Source organism: Bufo gargarizans, chromosome 3 (genome assembly GCF_014858855.1).
Source record: "Bufo gargarizans isolate SCDJY-AF-19 chromosome 3, ASM1485885v1, whole genome shotgun sequence".
NCBI lineage: Eukaryota > Metazoa > Chordata > Amphibia > Anura > Bufonidae > Bufo > Bufo gargarizans.
In genome coordinates, this window is record NC_058082.1 from 456063102 (window position 1) to 456084966 (window position 21865).

At 45.1% G+C, this 21865-nt stretch overlaps 1 protein-coding gene across 1 annotated transcript in view; it reads left to right on the forward strand.

Moving 5' to 3' along the window:
* The window catches only part of DIPK2B (divergent protein kinase domain 2B), an 88364-nt gene extending 68379 nt beyond the window's left edge, over positions 1–19985 (forward strand). Inside the window, exons 3-5 of the mRNA XM_044283596.1 lie at positions 13049–13222; positions 15662–15950; positions 18729–19985. Of these exons, the coding sequence (XP_044139531.1) occupies positions 13049–13222; positions 15662–15950; positions 18729–19069 (804 nt within the window). The 3' untranslated portion in view covers positions 19070–19985. The remainder of the gene's footprint in view (positions 1–13048; positions 13223–15661; positions 15951–18728) is intronic.
* Positions 19986–21865: the final 1880 nt, after the last annotated feature.

Below are 21865 nucleotides of genomic sequence, written 5' to 3' on the forward strand. Positions count from 1 at the left end.
TCAACATGCGTCAACGGGGAGACACATGACTGCTGCAGCTAATCACTGCAATGGTGACCTGCTCCCCTTGTGTCACATGACCAGTTGTAACATAAGAAGGGCAGGTCACTGTTGCAGCCAGTGATTGGCTGCTGTGGTCATGTGTCAATGGATGTTGATTTCAGACAAACTGAAATCAGTGAGAAATGGAAAGGTGGCCCCTCCAATACAGAAAAGGGCAGCATTCATTTCTACAAGGTAATGACCTAATCATTTTGCTGCGCTCATGACACAGATAAATTCCATGGAAGTTTAAAAATAGGAGATTTTATTGAAAAAGGTGATATATTGTGAATTTTCACACATTTCTAAGTCAGTTTGTTAATGTCTACTTTTGGATAGAAATGGTTCACACCTAACAGCGAAAAATGTGTCTCGGAGAGCAACTGTTCCTATCTGCAGAGATGCACTTTTATTTTACACAGCACTGCATAAACGCTGTTTGCATATTTACTGCTTTAAATGTAAGAATTTTAGTAAGCCAATATAAAAAGGCACTTATACAATTTTAAAGTAGAACCAACCAAAGAAGAGCACTCGCTGTAATAGCAATATTTTATTATTATACTTATATAGTGCTTCAAAAAGGTATTCATTCTCCTTCAAATTTAATACATTTTTTCACGTTATACCCACAAACCAAAATGTTTTTTATTGAGATTTTATGTGATAGACGAACACAAAGTAGAAAGTGTCTGTGAAGTGAAAAGAAAATTATACATGGAATTTACTCTCAGTATGACTACACCTGTTCTATGAAGGCCTCAGAGGTTTGTTAGAGAACATTAGTGATCAGACAGCATCATAAAAACCAAGGAACACACCAGACAGGTCAGGGATAAAGTTGTGAAGAAGTGTAAAGGAGGGTTAAGTTATAAAAAAAAAATATCCCAAGTTCTGAACCTATCATGGAGCACTGTTCAATCCATCATCCGAAAGTGGAAGGAGTGGAAGGAGTATGGCACAACTGCAAACCTACCAATACCTACCTAAACTGACAGCTATCCACAAGACAACTATAAGTTGTGTTCTTCACAAGTCTGGCCTTTATGGAAGAGTGGCAAGCTGTTTTTCAAAGCAAACCATATGAAGTCTCGTTCACAGTTTGCCACAGGTCATGAAGGGGACACAGCAAACCTGTAGAAAAAATTGCTCTGATCAGAGGAGATCAAAGTTGAACTTTTTGGCATAAATACAAAAAGCTATGTGTGGAGGAAAACTAACATTGCACATCACCCTGAACACACTGTCCCCATGGTGAAATAAGGTGGTGGCAGCATCATGTTGTAGGGATGCTTTTCTTTACCATGGACAGGGAAGCAGGTCAGAGTTCATGGCAAAATGAAGCTAAATACAGGGAAATCCATAAGAAAAACTTGGTAGAGGCTGCAACAGTTTTGAAACTAGGGAAGAGGTTCACCTTCCAGCAGGATAACAACCCTACACATACAGACAGAGCTATAATGAAATGCTTTAGATGAAAAGGGTCATTCTCTGGATAGGTCATCATCAGTGTCTGGGGAGGGTCCAACACCATCAAATGGGAACCCCCGCCGATTAGCTGTTTGAGAAGGCACCAGCACTCTTGTGAGCGCCACTACCTCCTCGAAGCTTACCATGCTGCGTATTTGATAGCAGCTGTGCTTGGTATCACGCTCAGCCCCATTCGATTTTATGGGGCTGAGCTGCACCCAGGCCACGTGACAGATTAACTGTCACTGGCCTAGGAGAAGCTGTGAGAAGGCCGTGGCACTATTGCGAGCATTGGTGCCTTCTCAAACAGCTGATTAGCTGGGATTCTGGGTGTGGAATCCCTACCAATCAGATGCTGATGACCTATGCAAATGAAACTACAAGTCCCAGAATGCTCAATTCACTTCTATGGGAGTTGTGAGAACAGCCAAGCACGTTTGCTAAGAGCTGTAGTTTTTAAGGAAGCTGGCGTGCCAAAGGTTGCTGATCCCTGGTCTATCACATAAAATCCCAATAAAATACATCTAAGTTTGTGGGTGTAACGTGAAAAAAATGTAAAAAATATATTAGAGGGGCTATCTTAGATTTTAAAAAATGTCTTCTTTTTCCTTCAGGCCACCGGCACACAATGCGTACATAAGATCTGCGCAAATTTCTGTGCAGATTTATGTGCATTTCTGCAACATATCTGCATCAAAATCCGCAATCTAGTGCTGATATTAGATGTGGTTTTGATGTTTTTATATATGGAAATTAGCTTCTAGGAGCAGTGAGGGCATTGCCCAACCAAGGTGTAGACACGTTTCAAATATGACCAAGAGAAATGGGAGGCCCCCATAGCAAAATTTTAAATGGCTTAGCAAATGGTCTGAAAATTTTAGTTTTAACTTTTCAATAAATCTGCTGAAATTGCCCAAATTTTGTTTTTACTTTCTCACTATGGGATATTGAGTGCAGATTGGTGGGGGAAAATTTTACTTTTTTATTTTAGCACAACTAAACAAAATGTGAAAAAGAGAAAGGGTCTAAAGGCTTTCCAAATACACTGTATGTTGCTCATGAATTGAGTATGGAGGCCTCGTGGTGAGCACGTCAATGCTGCCTTTGCTGTGGAGAGACTCACTGTCCCAACTGCTTGTGTGATGATCTGGGGAGCCATGACATGTGACAGTCACCCCTAGTAGTGATATGATATGAGGGACACTAACAGCTCAGTGATATGTGCAGGACTATTTGTGGCCACATGTGTTGCTTCTCATGGCAGGGCTTCCACCAGGTATTTTTCACCCACACACAGCAAGGTTTTTCCTGGAACGTCTCCTTCCTTGTCCTGCTTGGTGACCAGATTTATCGCCAATCGAGCATTTATGGGACCAGCTGGGATGCCAGCTTCAGCAATAAAGGAGTGTGTAGGATCTACAGGCTCAGGAGCCACATCTGTAGGTAAATGTGCTGCAGGATACCATACCAAACCTGTGGGCCTCCATGCCTAACCGTATCCAGGCTAGAGGTGGCCCAACAGAGCACTAGAACCTCCTTTCAACTGTAGTTTTCGTCAATAAATTTATCCTTTTTCTGTAATATTGTAATCATATACATATATCATCATTACTAGAGATGAGCAAATCGATAGTTGACAAAGTGGAATTGGATCTGAATTTCTTCAAGCCTCATGGTAACAAATCACATTTTTTCCTAAAATGGCTGCTGCATGTGTGAGGACATGGAGCAAGGAACTCTGGGAACCCATAATGTCTTGCATGCAGCCAATCAGCAGCTAGACAGCCCTGTGATGTCACATCCCTATAAATAGCCTCAGCCATCTTGGAGTCTGCCATTTTCCAGTGTACTTAGTGCAGGGAGAAAGATTATTTAAGGTGTAGGGAAAGGATAGGGAGGAATCATTCCACAGCATTTATGTAGAACAGGGTTTAGTAGGGGAGGTTACAGCCTGGGTAATAGGAACAATCATATTACACCTTGCTGCACTGACTGGGGATTAGTGTTGGGCGAGCATGCTTGGCTGAACCCATTTTTCACTCGAGCATCGCGATGCTTGGCACATCGTGGTATTCGGCCGAACACCGCGTGTGCTCGAACGCGATGCTCGAGTCTCCTCCCCACACGTTTGTTGGCTGCTATTAAGCACCAACCTGTGCTGTACCAAAATGAGCAGGGGCGTGAAAACTAGCAACCTCACCACCACCAGCATGATCCGCCACATGACATCAAAGCACCCTAATAGGTTGGCCGAACGCCTGGGTCCACAATCAGTGTCTGCGGGTCACACCACTGCCTACTCTTCCCCTGTGTTATGCGCTGGCCAATCCCCTGTCCATGACTCAGGCCCGGATGCCTCCCGCCCTGCACCTGGACCTTTGCAAACACCATCAGCTAGAACATCCATTTCTGTGTACCAGAGCAGCGTACAGTTGTCTGTACCCCAGGCCTTTGAACGAAAGCTACATTTCCCTTACGGCACACTGGGTGAACGTTGTGGAGGCCGGGAGCGAGTTGTACCCTGGGATGGCACAGGTGCTACTGATGCCAAGGATTGTGGCCCCTACTTCCATCAGGATTTTCGCCACCACCTACATTAGTGGCTGCAACCTCCCCTTCTCCTCCTCCACTTCTACCACAAAATGTTCTCATCTTGCAGCACCAGTCAGCCATCGGTCAGTAGCTGGAAGCAGTGTAGCACTGCAGTGGGGAAGCGGCAACAGGCCGTGCAGAAACTAATTTGCTTAGGTGACAAACAGCACACCGCCGCAGAGCTGTGGCAGGGTATAAGGGAACAGACTGAGCCACTCAACCTACAACAAGGCATGGTTGTGTCTGATAATGGCCGTAACTTGGTGGTGGCTTTGGAGATTGCCAAGCTCACACACATACCATGCTTAGCCCATGTGCTACTGGTGAAGGTGCGCCGCGTGTATGCCCATTTCCAAAAATCATCTACAGCTGCTGCCGTTCTGGCAACGCTGCAGCAGCACTTGCAATTGCAAGCTCACGGACTGTTGTGCGACGTGAGCACGTGCTGGAACCCTACGTTCCACATGTTGGCCAGGCTTTGTGAGCAGCAGAGGGCAGTAGTGGAATACCAGCTGCAATGTGAGCGGTGATGCCGCTATTAGCGTAACCATCCTACTTCTGTGTCTACTGAAACTATCGCTGCTCACAATGAAGGCAGATGCTTTGCACGTGGAAGAGGTGGAAATGGGGGAATACAGTAAACAGGGTGATAGCAAGACCACCTTCAGTTTGTCTTCTCATTGCGAATTGGATGATGATGATGAGGAGGAGGAGCTGGAGTTGCCTCCGCTACAGAGGGTAGTACCCATAGGAGGTTTATTCCATCTGTTCAGCGTGGATGGGCCGAAGAGGAGGAAGGGGATGAGGAGATTGAGAGTCATCCTCCTGATGAGGACAGAGAAGTTTTGTCTGTTGGGACTCTGGCACACATGGCTTATTTTATGTTATGCTGCCTTTCTCGTCAACCTCGCGTTACACACATTTTGGTCAACACCAATTACTGGTTGTTCACCCTTCTCAACCCCTGCTACAAAGAGAACTTCTCATCTCTTATTCCTGTGGTGGAGAGGACTAGCAAAATGGTGCAATAGAAGGTCCTTGTGGAAAAATTGCTCCCAAAATTTCCAGCTGACAACGCTGGCAGCAGAGTACGTAGTTCCTTAGGCAACTGAGGATGGGAGACAAGGGGAACACACAGCAGTTCCAACAGAGGCAGGGCAACACTCGCCAAGGCCTGGGACAGTTTAATGACACCCCGCCAGCACATTAACCCTGATGCGTGGCCTAGTGTCACAAGGAGGGAAAAGTTTTGGAAGATGATGAAGGAGTACGTAGCAGACCGTGTCAGTGTCCTCAGTGATCACTCTGTGCCTTAAACTATTGGGTGTCCAAGCTAGATACGTGGCACGAACTAGCTCTCTATGCCTTGGATGTGCTGGCCTGCCCTGCTGCCAGCGTTTTGTCAGAGCGGGTATTTAGTGCTGCTGGGCGCATAATAACTGATAAGCACATCCGCCTTCAACTGAAAATGCTGATAGGTTGTCTCTTATCAAAATGAACAAGGCCTCGATTGCCCCTGACTTCTCTACTCCACCAGAGGAAAGCAGCTGAACATCAAGGCACTTTAAATGTGGCTTTTATGGTGTATTGAATACACTGTATTCCCATGCACCCATTCCACCACAAAAAGGGTATATGGTTCAATCTTCCTTTTCTCGTCCTCCTCCTCCTCCATCATATCAACATGCTTATTAGGCTGCCCTCGCTCCTAATTTTTTAAAGGGTCAGCTCAGCAGCAGACCCTCACCCCTAATTTTTTAGATGGTCAAATCAGCAGCAGGCCCTGACCTCTAATGTTTTAGATGGTCAGCTCAGCAGCAGACCCTCACCCCTAATGTTTTAGATGGTCAGATCAGCATCAGACCCTCACCCCTAATGTTTTAGATGGTCAGATCAGCAACAGACCTTCACCCCTAATTTTTTAGCAGGTCAGCTCAGCAGCAGACCCTCATCCCTAATTTTTTAGATGGTCAGATCAGCAGCAAGCCCTCACCCCTAATGTTTTAGATGGTCAGCTCAGCAGCAGACCCTCACCCCTAATGGTTTAGAAGGTCAGATCAGCAGCAGGCCCCCGCCTCTAATGTTTAGATGGTCAGCTCACCAGCAGACCCTCACCCCTAATGTTTTAGAAGGTCAGATCAGTAGCTGACCTTCACCCATAATGTTTTAGATGGCCAGCTCAGCAGCAGACCTTTACCCCTAATGTTTTAGATGGTCAGCTCAGCAGCAGACCCTCAGCCCTAATTTTTTAGATGGTCAGATCAGCAGCAGGCCCTCACCCCTAATGTTTTAGAGGGTCAGCTCAGTAGCAGACCCTCACACCTAATTTTTTGGATGGTCAGCTCAGCAGAAGATCCTCACCCCTAATTTTTAAGATGGTCAGATCAGCAGCAGACCCTCACCCCTAATGTTTTAGAGTGTCAGCTCAGCAGCAGACCCTCACCTCTAATGTTTTAGATGGTCAGATCAGCAGCAGACCCTCGCCCCTAATGTTTTAGAGGGTCACTAGCAGGCCCTTGCTCCTAATGTTTTTGAGGGTCACCCCAGCAGGCCATCAATCATAATTTTTCAAGGCTGTGTATGATGCCCTCCTATGTGTAATAAAGGGTGTATTGGAGTGCTGTTTCTTTGTAATTTTTGGCTGCCATTTCACTTAGTGCATAGGCTTTATGAGTGTAAGAGTCCTACTACCTGAACAATTGTACCACAATGTGAATGAGGCTCTCCTTTATGTGAAATATAGGTTGTATCGGAGTGCCTCTTCCTTGTAATGTTTGGCAGCACTTGCACTTTATATACAAGTAAATATACAGGAAAGAATGTTTTCTAACAATTTTTCCTCTAAAATCGATTTTATCTTCGGTTTGGTGCGTATTATTGTCAGTCTGTAAAAGTGGCGTAGTACTCGGATTAACATCGTTCCCAGCAGCGACCTGGGAGTCCAAGATGCATCCAGACATCCTCCCCATGCTGTTCCTGAACCATTTCGGTGGTGTTTCCATCAATTTCTGACCTTTTCCTATGAACCAGACACCCTCCCCTCTTCAGAGCAGGGGGTGTCTGGTTTAATGCTCGGCTTCTCCCTTTGACTATTGTGCTCGAGTGCTCTGTAGGTCACCAGAGATTCCCAAAGTGTTCTACTCAAGCACCTGAGCACTTTGGTGCTCGATCAACACTACTGGGGATCCAAATTGCCATTATACACCTCTGTTATTCTAGCAAACCGTTCTTGTTATTGGGGTGCAAGTGCTGTTTTATACAGCCATTAAAAGGGTTTATTACAAGAAAATATCTCTACGTCTTATTTGCCCTTGTGAGTTGCAGTTGCGGTGCATGTTCTAAAGCATTTTTTTGCTTGTATTAGTGGGAAAAAAGGGCTTATTAGCATGTATTAGTGGCACACAAAAAAAATTATTTGCCGTTCAGTGGTAGCAGTTATATATTCTAAAGCTCTTTTTGTCGTGCATTAGTGGCAAAATAAAAATATATTTGCCGTTCAGCGGTGCAGTTATATGTTCTAAAGCCTTTTATGGAGTGTATAAGTGGAAAAAAGAAAAATATATTTGCCGTTCAGTGGTGCAGTTATATGTTCTAAAACCCTTTTGTGGAGTGTATAAGTGGAAAAAAGAAAAATATATTTTCCGCTCAGTGGTGAAGTTATACAGTTGTGTTCAAAATTATTCAACCCCCACTGAAATTGAGTGTTTTGGCCAGTTTGACATTGATTTTGATCATTTCAATCTTAGTACTTAGTACAGCATCCTTTTCCAGTTATAACAGCTTTTAAACGTGAAGCATAGCTTGACACAAGTGTCTTGCAGCGATCTACGGGTATCTTCGCCCATTCTTCATGGGCAAAAGCCTCCAGTTCAGTCACATTCTTAGGCTTGCGCGCTGCAACTGCTTTCATTAAGTCCCACCAGAGGTTCTCAATCGGATTTAAGTCTGGTGACTGCGATGGCCACTTCAAAATGTTCCAGCCTTCAATCTGCAACCATGCTCTAGTGGACTTGGAGGTATGCTTGGGATCATTGTCCTGTTGAAAGGTCCAACGTCTCCCAAGCCTCAGGTTTGTGACGGACTGCATCACATTTTCATCCAATATCTCCTGGTACTGAAGAGAATTCATGGTACCTTGCACACGCTGAATCTTCCCTGTACCTGTAGAAGCAAAACAGCCCCAAAGCATGATTGACCCCCTGCCATGCTTCACAGTAGGCGAGGTGTTATTTTCTTCATAGGCCTTGTTCTTCCTCCTCCAAACATGCCGTTGATCCATGGGCCCAAACAGTTCTAATTTTGTTTCATCAGTCCACAGAACACTATCCCAAAACTTTTGTGGTTTGTCCACATGACTTTTGGCATAATGCAGTCGACTCTTCTTATTCTTTGTAACAGCAAGGGGGTGCGCCTGGGAGTTCTGGCATGGAGGCCTTCATTACGCAGTGTGCGCCTTATAGTCTGAGCTGAAACTTCAGTACCCACATCTGACAAGTCTTTTTTCAGTTCCTCAGCAGTCACACGGGGACTTTTCTTCAATTTGCGCTTCAGGTAGCGCACAGCAGTCAAAGTCAGCATCTTCTTTCTGCCACGACCAGGTAGCGTTTCAACAGTGCCCTTTGCCTTGAATTTGCGAATGATGCTTCCTATGGTGTCTCTTGGTATGTTTAACATCTTTGCAATCTTCTTATAGCCATTGCCCTTCCTGTGAAGAGAAATCACCTCTTCTCTTGTCTTCCTGGACCATTCTCTTGACTTCACCATGTTTGCAAACACACCAGTAAATGTCTAGAAGGAGCTGAGTATCACAGTCCTTTTAAATCTGCCTAATTGGTGCTTATTATGCTTGATTGCTGCTCCTTGACATCCACAGGTGTTTTCAATACCTGATCGAAAACACTTGAATGAACCTCTGTTCTTAAGAGTGGTAGTTTTTAAGGGGTTTAATAATTGTGTCAATGAAGAAATCACACAAAAAAAAACATTTAATACTGTATTACAAAAACAATTGATGTCATTTTAGTTGCTTTTGGTTCTTTAAAAAGTCCTTGTAAGATTTTATTCTGAACACAATTACAAATGTACCCTAAATTCCCTAAAACCCTTTACAGCATTGGGGGTTGAATAATTTTGAACACAACTGTATGTTCTAAAGCCTTTTGTGTCATGTATATGTGGGGGAAAAAAGGGCCTATTTGCCATTCAGATTCAGCGGTGCAGTTACATGTTCTAAAGCCTTTTGTGGAGTGTAAAGGTGGGAAAAAGAAAAATATATTTTCCGCTCAGCGGTGCAGTTATATGTTCTAAAGCCTTTTGTGGAGTGTATAAGTGGAAAAAAGAAAAATATATTTTCCGCTCAGCAGTGCAGTTATATGTTCTAAAGCCTTTTGTGTCATGTATAAGTGGAAAAAAATTAGGGCCTATTTGCCGTTCAGCGGTGCAGTTATATGTTCTAAAGCCCTTTTTTGTGTATTAGTGGCACACAAAAAAGTATTTGCCGTTGTGTGTTGAAGTGAGAAAATTACAGCCATTTTTGGTGTGTATTAGTGGAAAAAAAGGTTAATTAGCTATTGTGTGGTGAAGTGAGAAAATTTGACTTTTTTGGGATGTTTTAATTGACTTTGTATTTATTTATTTGATCTAACAGTATTATGTCAGACAGAGAATTGCCAGGCCGTGCACAGGGGAGTGGCAGAGGCCTAAATGTTTCTGGCGCAGGCACAGGTCGCAGCAGAGTAAGGGGGCATTCGTCAGACACAACCCTTATTTGGCATGGCTTGGGAGCAGGCCCTGTGCCCTCAACCTGCCTCTGTCCTTTTCTATTCCCTCACCAGGAGAAGTATTATATGGTGTGGGCTCAGCCCCACTATACAGCAAGGACGAGCTACTAAAGGACAGTCAGCAGCTACTGGCCAGCCAAGATGTGGAGGAAATATCCGCTGCTTTCTCCGCTAGGTGGGCAAGTAGTGGTGAGGAGACTGTTGTGGGAGCTGGTGAGGCCGTTGAGGAGGACATCAGTGACATGCAGACAGTACTCGATGATGATGTAGCTGAGAGCCGGGAGAATTAGGGGCTTCATCATCATCATCGGGAGAAGAGGGTGGCAGCTTGCCTGTGAGGCAGCGGCGGAGCCAGCAAGTCGCTAGCGTGGCCAGGAGTAGGCAGGGTGGCAGTACTGGGAGGTCAATAGCCAAACGTGCCCGGGGTACACCACCCGCTTCAGAGGAGTCTACCTGCCCCAAAAGTAGTGGTGCACGGGTTCACAGAAGCAGCGGCGGTAGCAGTCAGTCAGTGCATAGTGTTGGGGGTAAAATCACCTACTCGGCGGTGTGGCAGTTTTTTGTTAAGCCGCCAACAGCTCCAGCTCCATCAGCAGCAACTTGAGTCTAGAATGGCTGATGAGCAGCTTTCTTCACCTACCTAGTGAAGAAACTACTCACAAGCATGAGCAGCTAGTCCTGGAGCAGGATCTGAACCAGCAGGTGGTGGCATACTTGGACAGTATCCTGCCGCTCCACATTGAAGATCAGCTGGACTACTGGGCAGCCAAACTGAATTTGTGGCCACAACTAGCAGAGTTTGCCCTGGAAAAGCTGTCCTTCCCAGCCAGTAGTGTGGCATCAGACCGGGTGTTTAGTGCTGCGGAGGCCATAGTTACCCTAAGAAGATCTCGCCTGTCCACCCAAAATGTGGAGACACTGACCTTTGTCAAGATGAATCAGCTAGGATTTCCACCCACTAATGCCTGATGCATCAGACTAGATCATCCATGGTGCCACACCAACACTTTGACAAAAGAGACCTGTTTCTCCTGGCTACCTGCCTCAGCTACTATTCTGATGCTGCCACCTGCCTGATGCCACACATCTGATGCCAAGTGCTCCTTCTTTCACCCACCATCTTAAGCTGGTACTCGTATTGCCCCCCCACCTCCCCACTCTGTCACCTTGCCACTCTGTGGTCTCCTGATGCTGCTGTCACCTCCCCTCTATGTCAGTGTCACGGACGTTTCCGTGGCAGGTACCAGGAGATCAGAGAGACTAGCAACTTGTGGGTTAAATTGACAAGTTCACTGTGGATCTGATTGTGTCTGTGTTTTGGTGAATGCCACACCCCTTGCTTTAGGTGTTGCTTGTTGGTTATTTACTTTTCCCATGAGTAGCCGCTTCTCGCTCTTTGAGGTGCGGTTTATAGATTTTTTTTCTGCCTTCTAACTAGCTGGTCAGTTGTACTCTGGTTCTGGAGTTGCCAGTTTTCTACTTTCAGATAAGTCTTGTCTTTTTTATTGTTTTGTGTTTGTCATATTTCCTGTTGTTTGTATCTAGGCCTTAGACAGAGACTTCCATTCGTCCATCTGGGGAGGAATGGGTTATCTCTGGTCCTAACCTCATTCCAGGGCCTTATAGGGATATAAGGGCCTAGGTATACAGCATATGAGTATTCCTACCTTCAAGGTCTATTCATATTGATAGGTAGTTAGGGCCTGGATTAGTGTTGTTCAGGAGGTGACCTGTTCCTTCCCTAGTTTCCAGGCCCAGTTACTGTTCCCCTTCTCTCCTGTGTTTAGTGTGGAGTTTTTCCCCTTACTGATCGTGACAGTCACCTTACCACTTTATGGTCTCCTGATGCTGCTGCCACCTCCCCACTCTGTCACCAGTCACTTTGTGGTCTCCCGATGCTGCTGCCACCTCCACACTATGTCATCTTGCCACTCTGTGGTCTCCTGATGCTGCTGCTGCCACCTCCACACTGTCATTGTGCCACTGTGTGGCCTCCTCCTGATGCTGCCGCCACCTCCAGACTCTGTTATTAGGCCACTCTGTGGTCTCCTCATTCTGCTTCCACCCTCCCCACTTCATGACTCGGCCACTATTTTGCCTTTCGGCCTGGCTGACTTCATCATTTATTTGACCCTTCTTCTGATCTGTCAGAAGGGAGGAACAATTAGACACACAACGGATCCTGTCTGTGTAGCAGCTATAAGGCCTGTATAGTCCAATAAGACTTGACTTGTGATTTGGTAGCCAAAAGAAGGAGTGGGTACAAAACATAGAAGACATGCAAATATTCTATTCACGTGTCATCTCTGTTTTGGATCCACTCCTGTTTTTTTGGCATTAGCAATACTGATGGATTACTGACCAAATGCTGACCGAGTAAAGGCGGATGCTCAACAGACAGGATCTGTTTTTTGGGGGTTATGGTTCTGATGGATCAGAGGAAGGGCAAAATAATCAGTGTCATCAACACAAACGTACTGCTGACACCCTCTCCACTCTGTCGGGGGCTCTACTTGTTTAAGCGTTTAATAGAACAGGTTCTGTAGACATCTATGTGGAATCAGCTGACGACGGTGTAAATGGAGTGTGCTTCTTCTTGGCGCTAACATCGACCTGTAAGTCTGAGTTCATAATTGAGTTATTTGGTCGTTTTGGCCCTGTGACTGCCCAAATAAGTGAAGTGTGCAGTGATTCTAAGAGCAACGCCTGTCATCTGCATGTCATACTGAGTATTATTTCACTACCACAGCAGACTCCCTATGCGTGTTACTGCAAGGCACAGTGTTCTAATCCACTATAAAGGCTCTCTGTAGCCAGGAAATAGCCGTTTTTTTTTACGTAATTCACCGCAAATAAATTCGGATTGAACCAAATTTTTTCTAAAAATTCGGCAAACCGGCCGAATCGAATTTTTTAAAAATGTGCTCATCTCTAATCATTAAAGTTAGACATAGAAAGTTCATTAATTCCAACAACTTCTTCTTGGACCATTATTTCTTTTGTCAATGAATGTACATTGGGAGATTTTACCAGAGCATGCATTGAACATACACTGCATATAGACTGATGGTCTAGTTATCATTATTTGTAATTAGTTTGCGATCCGATTATTCCTTCCATTATTATGTCTTCATTATGTCTTCTTGCTGATCTATCTTTTCTAGGGTCTACCAGTTCAAGTTCTTCGCTGCCCCTCCCAGCGTCTTTTAGATAGAATAATCCGGCGCTATAGTGAAGTGTTTGATGCTGGTAGCGTGTATATGACCCACCTGACAGACAAGGACAGATTGAGGTTGCTGTACACACTCTCAGTTAATACGCACCCAATTGTTTTACAGGTAAGCTTTGGCTGTTCTATAGTTATCATTTATATTGTACCATATCAGTAGCCTGTACATGGCAAATTTTCAAATGTTTTCACTTGATAATTGTGATAGGAGACACTGTATTGCGTGATAAAGATATTAGAGAAGAAAAGGAGGATGGCTAAGGTATAGCCAAAAGGATGCATGTACCTGGATTACTAATACATGGGTTAAAAGAACACATCTCTGTTTCCCCATTACGAAATTGGGTGCTGCCTCTTTTTCTTCTCTTGCATCTAAGGCCTCTTTCACACTTGCGTTGTCCGGATCCGGCGTGTACTCCACTTGCCGGAATTACACGCCGGATCCGGAAAAACGCAAGTGTACTGAAAGACGGATCCGTCTTCAAAATGCTTTCAGTGTTACTATGGCACCCAGGACGCTATTAAAGTCCTGGTTGCTATAGTAGTAGTGGGGAGCGGTATACTTACAGTCCGTGCGGCTCCCGGGGCGCTCCAGAATGACGTCAGAGCGCCCCATGCGCATGGATGACGTGCCATGCGATCACGTCATCCATGCGCGTGGGGCGCCCTGACGTCACTCTGGAGCGCCCCGGGAGCCGCACGGACGGTAAGTATACTGCTCCCCACTACACTTTACCATGGCTGCCAGGACTTTAGCGTCCCGGCAGCCATGGTAACCACTCTAAAAAAGCTAAACGTCGTATCCGGCAATGCGCCGAAACGACTTTTAGCTTAAGGCCGGATCCAGATCAATGCCTTTCAATGGGCATTCATTCCGGATCCGGCCTTACGGCAAGTCTTCAGTTTTTTGGGCCGGACCAAGAAGCCCAGCATGCTGCGGTATTTTCTCCGGCCAAAAAACGTTCCGTTCCAGAACTGAAGACATCCTGATGCATCCTGAACGGATTTCTCTCCATTCAGAATGCATTAGGATAATACTGATCAGGATTCTTCCGGCATAGAGCCCCGACGACGGAACTCTATGCCGGAAGACAATAACGCAGGTGTGAAAGAGCCCTAAAGAAGGAGCTACAGTGGACATAGCTCCATTGGGGCATGCACCTACTTTTTCCTGTTTTTGGACTTATCAAGTGGTGCTGTATACATTTTTTCTGTGATAAATAGCTTGTCAATTAATGAATCTCCATCTCTGACCAGGATTTGTATCTAAAACTAAGTCTAAAACGCTTGGTGCTGATTCATTAAAAGATGATGTACCATTTCCTGAGGAAACTGTACAGTGATCTGAAATAAAGAAGAGATCATTACTTACCTGGCAGGTCCCAAACCACTGCTCCAGTTCTCTCGGCTGGGATTAGTTCACCCAGCTGCAGTGCTGATGACCACTGCAGCCAATCACTGTCCTCAGCAATGTACTGAAGAAGCCAATGATTGGCTGCAGCAGTCATATGTTGTTGGCATGATGTCACAGCTGCAGCCAGGCAAACAATTCTAGGCTGAAAGAACCAGAGCGGTGGCACAGGATCTGCCAGATAAGTAATGACCACTTATTTATTGCAGAGGGATCCCCTGTGTTGTCTACTTAAGCCCTTTAATTAATCTCAAAATCCTTTGTTTAGTTGTAATGAGGCCTACTGAAAATGATGTGGACTCAGTGGCTCACTAACAGATTTGGTGAAGAGCTAAAGCAGGGACCAAGGACTAAGGGATTGTAAAGTCCCTATCACACCTGAAGATAATTGTTCTGATTATCGTATGACTGGCATTGTAATACTGCTGCCGAGCGCGTTTATCGGGTAATCGGTATCTTTTTAGCTGGTTTAAAAATCCTCAGCAAACAGTGATTCAGTATGGGGATGAGCGATGCATGTGTGTACTAGTATGGACCACCTATAAGTACTAGTGGGTACATTGCTCTGTCTAAAAAGGAGATATAAGCAACATTTGTTAGGGTACAACCACACGGCGCCATTAGGCCACAGCTGCCTGATATTTAACTTATGAAGATAGGCAGTCTGAATTCACAATAACTGTGCTGCCTAATTGGCCGTGTGGTTCTTGACCACAGCTGGTCGTGACCTGCTGTGGTCAAATTGAAGGTTCAAGGTCTTATTCATGCCTGTATACTGAAGGGTACGATCACAACCGCACTGTGTTATCACACCCTACAGTGTACAGGCATGAATAAGACCTTGAACCTTCAATTCATTTTCTCTGTTGCCTATGGCATATTCCACAGCACTGTACAGAGATGGTCACTATTGACGTCAGTCCTCATTTGGTCTCACAATCTTATTTCTCTATCTTAAACACACACTAGGGTTACTATTATAGGACTGCAACTAACATGCGTTTGGAGGGTGTGATAAAACTGAAACCACGGGGAAAACATATAACACTCTTATCGTTGGTTGGAACTTTTCATTCACCGTGATATACATTTCTCTGTGAAATATCCTGCATTAAAATGTGGTCACTGTTCTTTCAGATCTTCCCGACAGCAGAGGGATGGCCTTTTTTACATTATTTAGGTTCATGTGGGCGGTTGTTTGTGAGTGCAAGCACTCTGACATTGTCATCCTTCAATATCTCTGGTTCGGACGTGGCAGCGGACCTGGCATATCAGCTTCTGCAAATCATTCACCACTTAAGCGCCAACGACCTGAATTATTTCTTCTACTTCACATCTATTGATGAAACTACTTTTGGAATATTTAGAGATGGTCGCATGTTTATAAGAGACACAAGTAAGATGGGCATTATTGACAAACAGCAAGGTAAGTCCATACCATCCGTGACCATTTACTATTTCAGAGGACTAAAGCCTTTGTTTACATTTCCTTGTCCATTTGACGTCTGTGACAAAAATCTGTCCGTGTTTTATCTGTGAAAATGTCCATGAAAAATCTGTTTGGCCCACTATTAGTTTTTTACACTCCGTGTGTCATCCATAATCCACGGACACTGCTCAGCTGAAAATTTAATTCCAGAGTATCTCCTATCAGTGGTCTGTGAAAAACAGACCAAGCATGGATGCCATCCATGCTGTGTCAGTGATTTTTAATGGACCTATAGACTTCAATGGGCATGTATAGTCCACATCACTGACCAAAGTAGTGCATGTCTACATGATTTTTTATTAAAAAGTAAAAAACTACTGTTGTGTGAACAGACTCAATAAAATCAATGGGCACATGACAATTACGGGGATGGCAATCTTGCCTGAGATGTTCTTAACAGCATTTACAAAGCGTTAATTTTTTTTTTCTTTACGGCAGCCCCATGGGCCATAGACACAATAGGACAGGGGAAACCTCATTGACTTGTATGTGAGAGTTTTTTAGACATGCTCTGTGACTCGTGCAGAGGTCATTGTACAAGGAAAGAATAGATAAGCTCAGACAATACCCTATTGTGAATGGTGGATCCTGACTTATCTATAGACAGAGGTGATATCATTACAGGCAGGAGTAGAATGAGATAACTGCAGTAAGGTTATCTGTATAAACCAAGAAGTGGCGCCAATTATTAGACATAGTGGGCAGTGCAAAAACTGCAGGAAAATGGCAGTGCGTCTTATGGGGCGAATGCTGCCATTTTTACACTGATACACTGCCGACTGCAAGCTACACAGCGCGGCCAGTGTGTGTATCAGGGAGGGAGGGGCTGGGGGCTGGACTTTAGTTTTGTAATGGCAGCGGGGCATGGTGCAGTAACTGTATTCTATTGCACCGGGCCCCGCTCACTGTACTAATGGTATCTACTGTAACTGCAGGCAATGTTTAACTATAAATATGTTCGATCCAGCAGCCTTTACTTACGATCATAGCAGGCTGGAGGCAGGGTGGGCACTGGCAGCGTAAATTCCTATGTCACGTTCCTGCTCCGCCCACTTTATGAATGAAGCAGACGGCGCAGGCACGTCACGTAGGAAGTTAAGCTGCCAGTGCCCGCCCGCCCAGCCTCCTGTCTCCAGCCTGCTATGATCGTAAGTACAGGCTGCTGGATCGAACATATCTATAGTTAAACATTGCCTGCCTGCAGTTACAGTAGATACCATTAGTACAGTGAGCGGGGCCCGGTGCAATAGAATACAATGACTGCACTGGGCCCCCGCTGCCATTTAAAAACTAGTGAAGATGCCAGCCCCCACCCCCTGTATTAGGGGGCATTCACAGTGGCTGACACTGTTATGGGGGGATCTGTGGATGTCAAATAGCATAAGATGGTATTTATCTGTCATCCACAGATCCCCCCCATAGCAGTGTCATGCCATCCACAGCTGCCCCCATAACAGTGTGTCACGGCGGGAAGCGGGGAAACCCCCCCACCATGCAATGGCAGTGGCTGCAACGCCAGATAGCAGGGCACAGGGAGCTGGACACCACCTAAAGTAACCCTGAGCTCTCCCTGGACTCCTAGCGCATGAGCCGCCTCAGATGGTAAGGGGGCTCATGCTCATGAACCTAGGACCCTACTATCCCTGTAATGCCCTAGACTTAATGACAGGGCAGAGACCACCCATTCATCCTACACCACGGATGAAAAGGTGTCTCTAGAGGCCCAGTGGCAGATAGGAAGCAAAACCATGGGATAAACAGTACAGCAGGTAAGTTACACAGCAACATAACTATGCTATCCACACTTACCTGCCGTAGCCAAGATGGAATGCAGCTCACAGTCTTGTCGTCGCTTAAACCCCTCCAGGAAAGCACGCCCCTTTCGGAGCCAAGACACCACCAGAAAACCTCCATACACCAACCACACCAATACAACATACACCAGGTGGGGGAGGAAAACAGAGACACACCGGAGGGGACACACAGCCAGGGCAAGGAAACAATATAATAAATAAGGGTGACTCACACAGACACAAAGACATACCGCCAGGGAGCAGAGCTCCTACTCAGGCAGACAACAAAATAAGACTGACCACAGGCTCCAACACACCAACATATAAAGAGGCCTGAGGTCACACCCGCCACACTTAGCAGACACACCTAAATTAACCCCGTGACAACCAAAACGGGGAAAACACCAACTAAAGGAAGGTGTATGTGCAAACAGAAAACTACTCGTTGCCCCCGGCAACCAGTCTGCACGCAACAGAGTCACAGTCAAACATCAGTTTGACCGTGACACAGTGCCATCCACAGACGACCCCATAACTGTGTCAGCCACAGACCCCCATAACAGTGCCATCCACAGACTCCTATAATAGTGTCATTCACAGGCTACCATTAGTTCAAAGCCCACCAAAAGCACACCTTTTGGTTCAAATTTTTTTTTTCTTATTTTCCTCCTCAAAAACCTAGGTGCATCTTATGGGTCGGTGCGTCTTATAGGGCGAAAAATACGGTAAATATAAAAACTGACTTGGAAAATTAAAAATATCATCAAAAATTATTTAAAAATATGTTAAACCTAAAAACGTGATTTAAACCACAGGTCATTTTCTGATGACATATTCCCTTTAAATTAGGGGAGATTTACATTGCTTCTTCTGTTCGGTGCTAATGCCTTTATATTTAAGATCTCTTCACTTTTAATTGCAGATCAATCAGAGTACGAAAGGAAAAATGAAGAAACCGATGTTTTCAGCTGCCTATCATCTGATTGTCCACCAACGCTTTTGTCTTGTGCCAATATTACTGAGAAACAGAACATTATACTAGTATGTAAGGATCTCCTGCCTTATTTAATAGCAGGGAAATTTCCTGATTTTACCCAAAAGAAAATTGACAGACTTCTTAAAGATTGCCCAAATAACATTGCCAATGACCAGGAGGCAAGGACATTTACTAATGAACTAATGGAGATTCTGAGACCTTGGAGAAGATGTGATGCCAGATTTGCATACAGATATCCAGACTGTAAATATAACAGTATTACTTAGTGTGAAATATTAATGATAGTTTTTCAAGATGCTCCATTCCCAAATAAGTGTGCACATAGAAGGTACAGGGCATATGCCTATTCCCTTGAGAGCGCCACCAAATAATACACCTTTATTAAATGATATGTGCACTATTCAATTTTGAAGCCCTAAAATTCTGTACTAATTACATAATATATTTGTAAAGGCGAAATCTGTTTTTGCATGGACGAATTCAATCACAATGGCTGCATGCAACCCCCACTAGATGGTGCTAACTGCAAATGCATGTCTACAGATATCATTTATTTAATAGGAGCTGTATAAATCTGTATTCAGTGTGTTCCTCCTAGTGGTGGCTGCAGGTAGTCATTATTAAAGGATATGCCATCTAGGTCAGAGAAATGTGAGTCCCACCTCTGGCATCTCCTCCTATCTCCAGAACGGGGGGCCCCAGAAGTGAAGGAGAGAGCACCACACATGGGTAATCACTGCTATGGAAGTTCCGAAAATAGCCAAATGAGGGTGCTTGGCTATTTTGTGAAACTCCCACAGCAGTGAACGGACGGTGGCCACGCCTGCGTGGTGTGCTCTCCTTCACTCCTTTTCTTGCGGGTCCTGTTCTGGAAATAGTAGCGACTCTTAGAGGTAGCACCGACACTTATAGTTAATACAGTTGAAAAAAAACCATAAGTCCATCAAGTTCAACCAAGGGATAGGAGGGGACACGTATCCTAGAAGGAAGTCAGACTCAGATTTCTACACATTCTTTTGAATATACAGAGCTAAAAAACTCATTTAGTGACTCTGCCTTTTCCTTATCTTCAGTGACTACTCCCCCCTCCTTTTACCATTATTTAGGAGTCCTACCTGCTCAGAACTTGTTTTTTTTAGCATTTATATATTTAATGAATTTTTGGGGATTTGTTTTGCTCTCTTTTGCCACCTACTGTTCGTTTTGTATTTTTGCTAATTTTATCTCCTTTTTACATATTTTGTTACGCTCTTTGTAAACTTCAAAGGCTACATCTGACTCCTCAGATTTGTATTTTTTAAATGCCCTTTTTTTGTTATTTATTGCCCTTTTTACAGTAGCTGTAAGCCATGGGGGGAGTTTAATTTTAGCCATTTATACTTGTTACCTAAAGGAATAAGTTTTTAGTGCAGTTACTCAATGTGGATTTAAAGGGAGTCTGTCATCAGCATTTCACTTTTTTAACCCTTCCTATAGCTCCCTAGCATGCTAAGGCTACTTTCAACTAGCGTTCGAGCGGATCCGTTCTGAACGGATCCGCTCATATTAATGCAGACGGTGGCTCCGTTCAGAACGGATCTGTCTGCATTATAACTTAGAAAAATTTCTAAGTGTGAAAGTAGCCTGAGCGGATCCGTTCAGACTTCACATTGAAAGTCAATGGGGGACGGATCCGCTTGAAGATTGAGCCATATGGTGTCATCTTCAAGCGGATCCGTCCCCATTGACTTCCATTATAAGTCGGAACGGATCCGCTCGCCTCCGCACGGCCAGGCAGACACCCGAACGCTGCTTGCAGCGTTCAGGTGTCCGCTCGCTGAGCGCTGGCAGACGGATGCATTCTCAGTGGATCCGCCTCCACTCAGAATGCATTAGGGCCAGACGGCTGCGTTCAGGGCCGCTCGTGAGCCCCTTCAAACGGAGCTCACGAGCGGACACCTGAACGCAGGTGTGAAAGTAGCCTTACAGTTAATAAAAACGTTACCTCTCGCATCAATCCTGGACTTATAAAGATCGTTTTTGATGGTTTTATAATATATGGAAATGAGGGATCACAAGTGCCCAGGGGCGGCGTTACCCTCGTAGGTGCCCTGCTAGCTCAGCCTTTTCATTGCTTCCCCCGCCCCTTCCTACTCTCCGCCCGCCCATCCTTTCCCTCTGACCGCCTATCTACCAACTTGTTATTCCGCCAAGATCCCGCGCCTGTGCACTCATTCCTTTGGCCGGCGCATGCGCACTGCGATGCCCATTCCTTGTACGGCATGACAGTAATTAATGCGCATGAGCCGATGGACCGCCTCCTTTGTTGTGTTTTCGCGTCGTTAGCCGGCGCATGCGCAATAGTTACTGTGATGCCATACAAGGAATGGGCATCGCAGTGCGCATGCGCCGGCCAAAGGAATGAGTGAGCAGGCGTGGGATCTCGGCGGAATAACAAGGTGGTAGATACGCAGTCAGAGGGAAAGGATGGGCGGGCGGAGGGTAGGAAGGGGCGGGGGGAAGCAATGAAAAGGCTGAGCTAGCAGGGCACCTACGAGGGTAACGCCGCCCCTGGGCACTTGCGAGCCCTCATTTGCATATGTTATAAAGATCGTTTTTGATGGTTCTATAAGTCCAGGATTGATGCCAGAGGTAAAGTTTTTATTAACTGTAAGCATGCTAGGGAGCTATGGGAAGGGTTAAAAAAGTAAAATTCTGATGACAGACTCCTTTTAAAGCTCTCCCATTTATCCTCAGTATTATTATGAGACAGTAGCTGCTCCCAGTTTATGCCCTGAAATGCTGCCCTCAACCCAGGGAAATTAGCCTTTATAAAATTCAGTGTTTTTGCTCTATCTGACAGAGTTTGGTTCTTATAGTGTAGGGGAATAAATGAAAACAATGGTGTGGTGTTAAACAGGCAGGAGGTGCTCAAACCCATATGCAGTTGTGCATATTTAAACAGAGGAGCAAAACCTGCACTTATGGCCCGTTGCTAATGGCGATCCCCAGCAAAAATGCATACAGTGGAGGATGCCTGTGGCGGACCACAAGTACCACAATAGACATCCTACACAAGATAG